This window comes from Dromiciops gliroides, chromosome 3 (assembly GCF_019393635.1).
Source record: "Dromiciops gliroides isolate mDroGli1 chromosome 3, mDroGli1.pri, whole genome shotgun sequence".
Lineage (NCBI taxonomy): Eukaryota > Metazoa > Chordata > Mammalia > Microbiotheria > Microbiotheriidae > Dromiciops > Dromiciops gliroides.
The window spans coordinates 222,984,378-222,996,954 of NC_057863.1; the positions used below are offsets into that span (position 1 = coordinate 222,984,378).

Below are 12,577 nucleotides of genomic sequence, written 5' to 3' on the forward strand. Positions count from 1 at the left end.
TTGTAGCCTGGGTTTGAAGCTTGCCTCTGACATTTGTAAGCAGTGTGATCAAGGCAAAAATCAAAACCTCATTGTACCTCACTTTCCTCATCTGGAAAATGAAGACAATACTATGTGTAGAACTTATCTTGAAAGCTCAGAAAATACAGTATTTAAGAACTTATCTTGTTGTGAGGATCTTATGAGATAATGTCAACAAAGCACTTTATTTGTTACAGAAATACTGGTTAAGCTATAAACATTATTGTACCTTTAGTCTTAATTGTTTAGTGTTAGGTACGTGCCACACTTCATTCTAGAAAAATGAAGCATTTTCGAATTTGAGCTAGTGGCAAACCCTTCACCAGTGTTGTTCTTCCTAGCTGGAGACACTGAGGATTGTAGAGATAATACAGGGTGTATGTGTTTTTAGTGAGAGGTGTTGTGGTAGGGTAGCAGGATCATTTGGAAGCATGTTTCTTGCCCTTTTGTATAAAGACAATGGATTATGGTTGTAAGAGTTAGGTGTACATTGTCAGATATGGTCAATATGTTGATTAACTTTTTTTTTTTTAAAGGGAAGATTCTCTGCTGGATGGATGGGGGAGGTGTCAGAAAAGTGATGGTGGTATAAGAAAAATAATATCAATAACACTTTAGAAAAGAATTAAAGGGAGACAGATAGGATGGAAGTGAAGAGGGACAGAAGAAAGGAAGGAAAGCAAGAAAGAAGGGTAATAAAGAAGAAGCAAAGAAGAGAAGAAGGAAAGGAGAAAAAAGAAGAAAGGAAAGGAAGAAAAGAAGAAAGGAAGGAAAGCTGAAGGGAAGGAGGGAAGGAAGGAAAGAAAGAAGGGAGGAGGAAAAGGAGGGGGGGGTGAGTTACAGAATGTTGAATTAGAGAAGGCCTGGATTTGCTTCTGGCTCTAACATTTCTTAGCCATGGAACCTCTCTGGGAATGTATTAGAGAGCCAGATAATTATGTAAATTAGTTAAGGCCCAGGCTGGAAAGAAATGGGCCAAAGACTTTAAAAAGAAATCAGGCCATGAGTAGGTGAATAAGAATTCAAACACAAATGAAATGAATGGTTTCCCAGTTTTAACTCTAGGACTTCATCATGAAGGATGAGACATCATTTTTTTTGACCTAAGGAAGTACATGAAAGGTTGATGACTGTAGCCCAAATGGTTTTTTCAGGTTTCTTAAAGGCAGCTCTGGAGGAATGGGGACTAGAAACCAGGGTGCTTTAGGTGCTAAAACAATGATATAATATCTGACATTAACACCAGAAAATTACCAACATAAATAAATACAGATTTATGTTGTATTCGCAAAGGTTTTTATGGTCAGTGTCAACCAGTAAGTGTTTTCTCGGGCTGTTAGACTGCATCCAATTTTGTAGGCCCAATGTTTTGAAGGATCATACTATTTCTATCTCCAGAAACACTATAACCAGATGGATTTATGTTACCTGCCTTTTTATCATCCATAAACCAGAGCTCTCTGTATCTACTAACAGTGCACATGCTCAAGTCATATTTCTCTTCTTTAAAAGTATATGTAGTACTAATAATGAGGAATTATTGTATTTAATACTAATAATGAGTAATCAAATTTTTTAAAAGCCTGCCAAACACGATTACTAAGGTGAATAAAGCATATTTTATAGAAAGGAAGCTCTATACCTATTCATTATTCTCAGGTGTTGGAGAGAAAAAAAACAACCCAACCAACAAAAGACCTTCTTTTATCATTAAGGAACCACTTAGTGTTAGGTTCAGAGGTCATGGGGAACATAAGATAATACTCTAAGTTTTTCATTAACCATAGGCTCTTAACAGGGGGAAAACATACACACTAAATAACATGGGCTATATTGTTGTGAATAGCAAACAATTGTTTGTCAATTTCAAGAAAGTTCTGTGGTTTAATAAATATATTTATTTTTCATTGTTCTTGGAAAAACATTAAAGTTAACACAGAAGTTAAACAGTATTACTGCTTCTGAAAGTGTGGTGCTAAGTATTTTACCAAAGGACTAATTTTAAGCATTTTTAATGCATGCAGTCTTCCCTTTATAAAATATATTTTCTATTAAGATGCAAATGTAATACCTTTTTCCCCGGCGGTACTAGGTTTTGATTTGCTTTGACAAGGTGGGAAAGTGCTTTCTTTATGTTCTTTTCTTTCATGCTTTGCAGCACAGCAGATGGAAGAAAAGTCTCTAATCCCCATTCTTTTCTGCAATAAAAGGCATATCTTTAATTTCACATTCCTGGGCTATTTGGTTATTGAGGGCTAAGTGGTGTTGTGATGTTTGTTTGAACAAATGAACTCCTGAGGATGCAGAGAGTGGATAAATTCAGAGGTGAGGGAGACAACATGTCTTCTGTGCTGAGGAGATACAACATATAATCATTAGCCAAGGCTTTACATTTTTTAAAATGAAATTTTTTATTGATACAATTTGTTTTTATATCACCAGCATTTCCCAAAGTATCCTTTTCCTTTTCCCCTCTTGGGGAGTCACACTTTTCAAAAGAGAATAAAACTCAGAACCTCCCCCCAACTGTTTTTGTTGTTGTTTTAATAACTAAGGAATTCTTAACAATCGATACCTATAATATTCCTCAACTATAGTTTCCCACCTCTGCAAAAAAAGGGAGGGTGGTTCTTTTTTGTCATTTAAAAATTTTTATTTTATTTTACTTTTTTAGGAGGTTCTTTTTCTTATCTTTCTTCTTAATTGACAAGTTTGGTCATTATAATTTCACAGCTTTCAGTTTCAATTGTTTCCTTGTTGTCCTTTAGTGTTTTTATTTATGTTGCTGTGTACCTTGTTTCTCTGGTTACTCTTTCTTCACTTTGCATGAGTTCATTAAGTCTTTTCATAAGAGGCTCTCATTTTTAGAAAGAAGCATATTTGGGGGCAACTGGGTGACGCAGTAGACAAAGCACTGGCCTTGGGGTCAGGAGGACCTGAGTTCAAATCTAGCTTCAGATACTTGACACTTACTAGCTGTGTGACCTTTGGCAAGTCACTTAACCCTCATTGTCCTGCCCCTCCCTCTCCCAAAAGGCATATTCTTTCTTGCTCTGAGATTTAAAGTCAACCCAGAGGTTGGGACCAATTATATTTGAAGAAATGCATTTTATCATTTTATAGTGTCTCTCTGTGTTGCTGTTTCTGTTTCTCTGTGTTTCTCTCTTGTTTTTACCATTCTCTATATCTCTCTTCCTGTTGTTTTTGTTTTGTTTTTGCCATTATAGCATCTTTGTTTTTCTAAGGAAGTGAAGTATAAAGGAAAAAGTATTGGAACAGAAGGAGTCAGAAGACCTGGGTTCTAATCCTAGCTTCAACACTTAGTTGTTGTTCAGTTGTGTCTGACTCTCAGTGACTTCTTTGGGGTTTTCTTGGCAAAGATCCTGGAGTGCTTTGCCATTTTTTTCTCCAGCTCATTTTACAGATGAGGCTACTGAGGCAAACAGGGTTAGGTGACTTGTCCAGGGTTATACAGCTAGGAAGTGTGTGAGGTCACATTTGAATTCAGGTCTTCCTGACTCCAGTCTTGGCACTTTATCCACTGAGCCACCTAGTGGCCCTCCTCAACATTTAGTAGCATTGGGCAAGTCATCTAATCTTTTTGGGCCTTTGTTTCCTTATTTGGGAAATTAGGATAATGGTGCCTTATAGAGATGCCTTACAGAAAGCTTTTTTGAACACTATATAAATGTGAGTTATATTATTAACTAATTAATATCATAATTTCTATTATTTTGTTGCTATTGTTCAGTTGTTCATTTATGTCCAACTCTTCAAGGTTTTCTTGGCAAGGATACTGAAATGGTTTGCCATTTTCTTCTCCAGGGGATTAAGGTAAACATAGTGACTATTTCTATTATAAGCATTTATTAATATTAATTGTGTATCCATGGGGTTTTTTTGGTTTATTTTGGCTAGATAAATCCAGAACTAACTTGCTCTACCTCTCTTGCCTTGAATGAAACATTACGTTGTTATTTGCTCTTTGCTTTAGAAGAGGACCAGGACATCAGGCGGTGATATCACGACTTGTAGTGAATTGGATTTAAGTGAGGGAAGGCTGTGTAAAGTTACCAACCTCACTCTCTCCTCCAGACTTATCTGGATCCAGTGGCATGAAATATATCAGAATGCCTGGAGATGGCCCTAGATATTTAAGGCAATTGGGGTTAGGTGACTTGCCCAGGGTTACACAGATAGTAAGTGTCTGAGGTGAGATTTGAACTCAGGTCCTCCTGACTCCAGGGCCACTGCTCTATCCACTGTGTGACCTAGCTACCCAGAATATTATAGTGACATAAGAAATAAAGACTTTGAGTAATCCCGAGAAACACGGAAAAACTTGTATGAAGTGATGCAGAGTAGAGAGAACAATATGCATATTGATTATGATCATGTTAAGAATACTAACAACAAAAAGCAATCAACCCTTTAATGAACTGCAATGAAGAATTCCAGTCCTGGAAAAATGATAAGGAAACAAACCTTCCTCCTCTAGTAGAGAGGTGGGGATTACGGTAGAATGTGGTACTTGTTGTCAGATAGAGTTGAGTGGGTTGGGCTCTGCTTAAATGTTTTTCTTTGTTACAAGGAAGAGTCAAGAAGTGGGGAAATTAAGGGGAAATAACTGTGCGATAAAACCAAAAACCAATAGTAAAACTTTAGAAAAAATTAAATGCACTTGTTTTTCCCCAAGGCCTGGGATTCTCTCCCTCCTCCCTCTGCCTCCTGCATTCCCAGCTTCCTTTAAGTCTCAGCTAAAGCCCTACCTACCTTCTTTAAGCCTTTGCCAGTCCCTAAGGAGTTACATGGTACAGTGGATAGAGTACAAATCTTAAACTAAAGATGACTTGAGGTCAAATCGGACCTTACTTACTACTTGTACGATGATAGACAAGTTATTTAACCTCTTTGTTTCACTTTCCTCATCTATAAAATGGGACAACAATAATATCATTTACCTCTCAGAGTTGCTGTGAGGATAAAGTGAGCTAATATTTGTAATTGAGGCAGCTAGATGACTCAGTGGATAAGAGCTCTAAGCCTGAGTCAGGAAGACCTGAGTTCAAATCTGGAATCAGATACTCACTACCTGTGTGGACCCTGGGCAAGTCACTTAATCTCTCTTTGCCTTAATCCATTGGAGAAGGAAATGGTAAACCACTCTAGTATCTTTGTCAAGAAAACCCCATGGACAGTATTGGCATGCTGTGGTCCACAGGTTATGAAGAATTAGACATGACTGAGGGACTGAACAAAAACAACATTATTTGGGTTCTTTTTGTTTTGTTTTGTTTTTGCGGGGCAATGAGGGTTAAGTGACTTGCCCAGGGTCACACAGCTAGTAAGTGTCAAGTGTCTGAGGCCGGATTTGAACTCAGGTACTCCTGAATCCAGGGCCTGTGCTTTATCCACTGCACCACCTAGCTGCCCCAAACAACATTATTTGTAAAGATCTTTGTAAAACTTAAAGCACGATATAAATATCAGTTATTAAAATAAAGGCATCTAGATGGTGCAGTGCATAGAGCAATGGTCCTGTACTCAGGAAGACCTGAGTTCAAATCCACCTTACCACACTTCTTAGCTGTGTGACCCTGGGCAAATCACTTAATCTTTCACTGTCTCAGTTTCCTCAATTATAAAGTGAGGATAATATACCTATCTTCTGGGGTTGTGAAGATCAAATGAAATATAAAGTGCTTAACACAGTGCCTGGCTCACAAAGTAGATGCTTAATCCATTCTGGCTCCATTCAATTCCCTTTAATGCTAATACCTTTCCTTTGTTGATTATGTCTGTTTTATCCTGTACATTCCTGGTTTGTTTGTGTGTTATCTCTACCATTAAAGTATGAGCTCCTAGGGAGCAGGGACTAAGTTTAACCTTTTTTTTTTTTTGTATCCTCAGTTCTTAGCACAGTGCTTGACATGTAGTAGGTGCTTAATTAATATTTGAGAACTGAGTTATATGTACATCTATATTCATGTAATTAGAGCTTTCTAAGAGTTAGAATGGGCTGCTTTGGGAAGTGACAAATTCCCCATCACTGGAAGTCTCAGGCAGAACCTGAATGATTCTTTAGATGATTCTTGTTCAGATACAGATTGGATTAGATGACCTCTGAGTTCCTTTCCAAATGAGATTCTATGAATCTGCTACATGTGTGACCTTAGGCAAGTCATTGACCCTAATCTGGGCCTCGTTTCTCTTATCTGTGAAATGGGTGTTAGATTAGATGATTGCTAAAGTCCTTTCCTCTTCTGCCTTGCATATAATCAGTGCCGCATAAATGCTGATCAAATGGATCTGTCCAAGTTGACATAACTTGTAATGGGCCCAGGAGTTGGATCCATGGATTCTGATTCATGGTTTATTAGACTAAACTGCTATAGCTCTTTCACTGATCAAACTCTTTCTCAGAGTTACCGGATTATCTTCCTCTGAATTCATGGTATTTATTATCTATGCCAATACTTTGGGATATACCATATGTGATCTCATGATATTTATTGATTTGTTATTCAAATCTTGTTATTATTTCACTTCTAAATCTCATTTTGAGGCATGTCTTGTCTCCCTAATTAGGGTGTAAGGTCCTTGAAAGCAAGGCCTGGGAATCCCTTGTTTATACCTGGGACCTTTCCTAGTAGAAATTCTCAATAAATGCTGCCTGTCTGCTTAACTAAATGAGGAAAAGGAATAAAAGTCTGAGTTGTGCTCTCTGCAGAGTACCTTAAAACTTTTTTTTGGGGGGGGTCTGATCAATAGACACACTGATTAGATGTTTGTATTCATCTCTTTGTGCCAAACATGCTTGTGAGGGCATAAACATAGTTGGATCTATCTCTGTTTTGGGGGTATCTACCTGCGTGACCTTGGTCAAATAATTTCTGAAGGCCTCAGTTTCCTCATTTGTAAAATGAAGTTGAATTAGACAGCCTCTGAGATCCCTTTCACCTTTAAATCTACCATCCTTCTAAAGAGACAACTTCTCCTTCCCTCTCTAGTCTCTTCCCATAATGCATCTCAATGAGTGGTAATTAGAGGATTTGGAGAAATATGTATCAGCTGGGGAAAATGGAGACTATCTGGGATAGGCCAAAGAGCACCTAATCTTTCACAGTCATATTTTGGTTTAACAATGACAACCATTGTGGCATTGTGATAACTGCTGTTTCTTAGAAGGAAATAGGACCCTAGTTCTCCTTTGCGTTAGCCCTAATTCCTACAGACTTGTTTAGGTACCTATTCAGCTGAGATAGTGGTTTTTGGCTGGCCTTTAGTCTACATCAAAATGGGTATATTCATTTGTAAGACAATGGGGAGAGGGACATAACTCCAGGATTGTTGGCTTTAAAAAACAGGAGCAGGGGGCAGCTAGGTGGCGCAGTGGATAGAGCACCGACCCTGGATTCAGGAGGACCTGAGTTCAAATCCGGTTTCAGACACTTAACACTTACTAGCTGTGTGACCCTGGGCAAGTCACTTAACCCCAATTGCCTCACACACACACAAAAATACTAGCGTTAAAAAACAGGAGCAAAGATTTGTTCTGAGACTACAGCAGCTGTTCAGTTGAGAGCAAAAAGATGACTGGGCTGTGAGTCCAGAGAATTGTCTACATCCAAGACCAAGCTCTGTCACTAACATGCCTCCTGACCTTGGCCAAATCACTTCACAACTCCACATGAGTTTCTTTATCCATAAAACAGATAAGGGTAGTCTATCATCTCATATGGATAAAATAAGGATAATAATACTTGTACCTTATTTCACAGGTTCTTCTGAGTATTACATAAGAAGTAAAAATGTCTTTTAAAAAGAAAGTGCTAAATGGATGTAAGTATAGGTCCTGTGAGGGCAGCTAGGTGGCACAATGAATAGATAGATGCTGGGTCTCGAGTCAGGAAGACTCATATTTCTAAGTTCAAATATGGCCCCAGATACTTCTTAGCCATGTGACCCTGGTGAAGTCACTTCACCCTGTTTGCCTCTGTTTCCTCATCTGTAAAATGAGATGGAGAAGGAAATGTCAAACCACTACAGTGTCTTTACTAAGAAAAGAAAATTGATCATGACTAGAAACAATTGGATGGCAACAACACAGGCCTTGGGATGGATGGAAAGAAAGACTGAAAGAGACAGAGAGACAGAGATAGAGAAAGAAAGAGAGACAGAGAGACAGCGAGGGGATAAATAAGTTTGAAAAGGCTCATAACTACAGGGTTGGCCACTAAGTAATAACTATTTTCATCCACAGAAACTATGGACACAGTCTATTAAGTCATAGAGGTATAGTGATCTATATTCAGAGGGATGCCTCTGCTCAACAATGGCAGATCCTTGAATAAAGTCTAAATTGTTAGATAACTTTTATATAAAGTAATTATAACTTTGATAACAATACACTTCAACTTCTACCCTAGACTGCCTTAATGTACTTATCACATCACAATGAGCAATATAATTACCTCTGTTTGTGTCTTATGCTCCTAGCAGGAGAGAAGTTCTATAAGGATAGGAGCCATGTCTGCCAAATCTTTCCCACTGCCTAGCACAGTGCTCTACACAGAATAATTCAGTTCAGTTGAATTCAATAACATTTATTATGCACTTTTTATGTGCCTGGTATTGTGCTACAGCTCTGGGAGTATAAAGACAAGAAGGAAAATAATCCCTTCCCTCAAGGCACTCACATTCTGTTTATGTATTTGACTTCATTTAATAAAGCTGAAAAGTATTTAATTAATTTTATTTATTTATTTATTTTTATTTATATTTTTTTTAGTGAGGCAATTGGGGTTAAGTGACTTGCCCAGGGTCACACAGCTAGTAAGTGGTAAGTGTCTGAGGCCAGATTTGAACTCAGGTACTCCTGACTTCAGGGCCAGTGCTCTATCCACTGAGCCACCTAGCTGCCCCTAATTCATTTTAGAAGGGAAATATAAATATAAATATAACTAGTAGTTATTATTTTTTAAAATGGCTTTATTTTATGAAGATAAGGGCTTGGTACTTCAGATGGGGCAGCTAGGTGGCTCAGTGGATAGAGTAATGGGCTTGGAGTCAAGAAGACTCATTTTCCTGAGTTCAAATATGGCCTCAGACACTTCCTAGTTGTGTGACCCTAGGCAAGTCACTTACCCCTGTTTATCTCAGCTTTTTCATCTGTGAAATGAGCTGAGAAGGAAATGGTAAACTGCTCCAGCATCTTTGCCAAAAAAACCCCCAAATGGAGTCATGAAGAGTTGGACATGACTGAAATGACTCAACAATAAAACCATAGATTTAGAACTGGAAGTGAATCCAATCTCCTCATTTTCTAGATGATGAAACAGACAGAGACGGGAGAGAGAGAGAGAGAATCAGAAAGAGAGACAGAGAAAGACACACAGAGAAAGAGACAGACACAGAGAGAGGAAGAAACAGAGAGACATACAGAACGATAGAGAGAGAGAGAGAGAGAGAGAGAGAGAGAGAGAGAGAGCGAGAGAAAAGAAAGAGAGAGAGAAGAGAAAGAGATAGACAGGCAGACAGAAAAACAGAGAGGCGGAGTGACTTGCCTGAAGTCAAACAGCTAGTAGGCAGCAGAGGCAGGGAATAAAGCCCACTTGTCAGTCTCTAAATCCTGCTCATTTTCCATTGCCTCTCAAGTCAAAGAATTCAAGGAATAATTGCAACCAGGTCAGGCTGAAGGGAAACCTGGCAAGTGGCATAAACAAAGGCATCCCTCGGACTGAAGGAAATTTAAACTGTACTCTACCTCTTTCCTCATTTCTTTTTTTATTCAGTTGCCATGGGAATCTATGGGTAAGATCTCAGTGAGTCCTCAGCTGCGGCTGACTGTGCTCTTGAAACAGTATGATGAGTTGGGGGAGGAGGAGCACCCCAAGCTTGTCCTTCCCCACTGAAGAGTGTGATCATGGGTGAGTCACTTAAATTCCTTGGGCTCCAGTTTATCACCTGTTAAGGGAAGATATTTACCCTTGTCCTCAATGGGCTGTTGTAAGGACAGCACTTACTAAATCTTGAAGCATTTATATAAATAGGAATGACCTTTTTGTATATGTATGGAGTGTGAGAATGTAGAGTGTGGAATCTCATGCTGGATCCCATGATCTCTGTGGGTCCCTTCTAGCTTTAAGACCTATGATTCATAATCTAGAAACATGAGGATTAATAGAAAGTAAAGATATCAAGGAAATTCGTGGTATCTACCATGGTTGTTTTATAATGAAATCCTCACCTACCGGAGATACCTAATCTCATCTCCTCAAATTGAAGGCATTTGAAAAACAATAATGGCTACTATTTATATTTACTTTGAAAAAGAAATGAAATACTCCCCTGACTTATTAAGGGAAGTCAAATAAACAGAATGTGGGTGGAATACTAGTGAATATGGATGAAGCCATTGCAAATGTTTGTAGGCCAGAGAGAATTAGAGTTTTTGAAATGATGACTGCTGGGTTCAGATAATCATGTAAATAGGTAATAACTGATATTTATATAGTACTTTATATACATTATTTCATATGAGCCCCCCCCCCCCCAGATCCCATAAAATGGGTCTTATAGGATTTCATCTCCATTTTGCAGATGAGGGAACTGAAGCTCAGAGCAATTAAGTGATTTGTCCATGATAACAGGTGGGATTTGAATCTAGATCCTGGCTTTAAAGCCAATACTCTCTCCACTATGTCCTGATAACTTTCAGTGCTGTCTGGCCTTTGGCCTATGTTTATTTATTTAATTTTTTGTTTGTTTGTTTGTTTTTCTTGGGTGGGGCAATGAGAGTTAAGTGACTTGCCCAGGGTCACACAGCTAGTGTCAATTGTCTGAGGCCATATTTGAACTCAGGTCCTCCTGAATCCAGGGCCGTTGTTTATCCACTGTGCCACCTAGCTGCCCCCTGGCCTATGGTTATTTCTAATGTACAGGAGTTCTGTAGACCCCTGGATCCCTTGGAACCAACCTTGGAAGTTGGCCCTAGAATTTTGAGAGTACTTCTAAATTGGGTCTGTGCTGTGTAGATCCAGAAAGTATTAGGTAAATTCTCAAGTGCATTTTCTCTAGGTCCATTTGCACAACTCTGTCTCCTCTTTTATCTCCACTGTGTGTGTTCCATCAGCAAAAGGTCATTCTACTTCCCTGTGGCCCATGTAGTGTTTGAGACCCCAAATAAGCTTTTCAATCAATAAATGGAAAACTACTATTAGTAATTAGAAGGACGTGGGAAAGCATGACATTTGAGGCAATCAGATTTCGTTTAATTTACTAATGGCTTTTGGGGGCTAGAGCTGTGTGATAATTTTGCCCTTTCTCTAATGCACAGAGACTTTGATCCAGCCTTGTCCTGTGCTTCAAACAGTCCCCTTTTCTTTGCCATGTACATTATACTCTGTCAAGATTAAATGAAGATTAGTCTACTGAATATATCACTACCAATTGGAGACAGACAACATTAGAGACATGGTCCTTGTGTCAAAAGATGGTGCTTAAAGATGATCCATGAGGAAGGAGAGCAATAGATACTGATGCACCTAAATTGGGAACTCGCCCACAGAATTTGCCTTCAGCTGCTTTGGAAGTTGTTGGTAAACACAACTTTCTTTCTGACCATACTTCAACATATCTGCTCCTGAAAGCAGATAATTTTTTTTTTTTTGGTGGGGCAATGAGGGTTAAGTGACTTGCCCAGCTAGTAAGTATCAAGTGTCTGAGTTCAAATTTGAACTCAGGTCCTCCTGAATCCAGGGCTGGTGCTTTATCCACTGCCCCACCTAACTGCCTCCCAGATAGATCTTTTTAGCTTTAAAAATGCAGAGTCACTTGAACAGGGGCCTTCCATTTCAGCTTGGTGCTGCAACCCAAAGAACTTTAATTTCCTTGGTGTGGGTATTCTCTCTACCACTGCAGATTGCAACCCTTTCATGCCTTAGGATCTCAAACTGGAAGGGGCGGTAATGTGTGTCTTAGAAATCATCTAGCCCGGCCCTCTCATTTTGCAGGGGAGAAAATGGAAGCAAGTTAAACAACTTATTCAATGCCATAGGATTACAGATTTAGAGCTGAAAGAGACCGTTGGTCATCTAGTTCCGACCCTTTCATTTTACTGAAGGAGACACTGAGGTCAAAGAGGCTAAATGACCTGCCCAGGGTCACATGGGTAGGAAGTAGGGGGTAGAGTGAGGAAGTGAAGATTTGAACCCATCTTTTGGCTCCAAATCCAGTGTTTATTACATTGTACCACAATGTCTTTTTTTTTTTTTTTTAGTGAGGCAATTGGGGTTAAGTGACTTGCCCAGGATCACACAGCTAGTAAGTATTAAGTGTCTGAGGCCGGATTTGAACCCAGGTACTCCTGACTCCAGGGCTGGTGCTCTATCTACTGCGCCACCTAGCTGCTCCCACAATGTCTTAAAAGAAGTTAATTTAGGAGTTAATTTTTTCCCCCCACTTGTTGGTCAGGGTTTTTTTGGTTGTTTGTTTTTGTTTTTTTTGTGTGTTTTTGTGATGTGCCTTTCTAATAGAGTAACACTGTTTATGTGAC

The 12,577-nt window shown here is 39.0% G+C and overlaps 1 protein-coding gene across 7 annotated transcripts in view; it reads right to left on the reverse strand.

Annotated features, from left to right (window-relative positions):
• Nucleotides 1-12,577, reverse strand: part of FRMPD4 (FERM and PDZ domain containing 4) — a 775,708-nt gene that overhangs the window by 21,917 nt on the left and 741,214 nt on the right. For all 7 annotated transcript variants that reach the window (XM_043995169.1, XM_043995167.1, XM_043995168.1 and 4 more), the window contains one exon: nucleotides 2,093-2,219. In XM_043995169.1, the coding sequence (XP_043851104.1) occupies nucleotides 2,093-2,219 (127 nt within the window). The remainder of the gene's footprint in view (nucleotides 1-2,092; nucleotides 2,220-12,577) is intronic.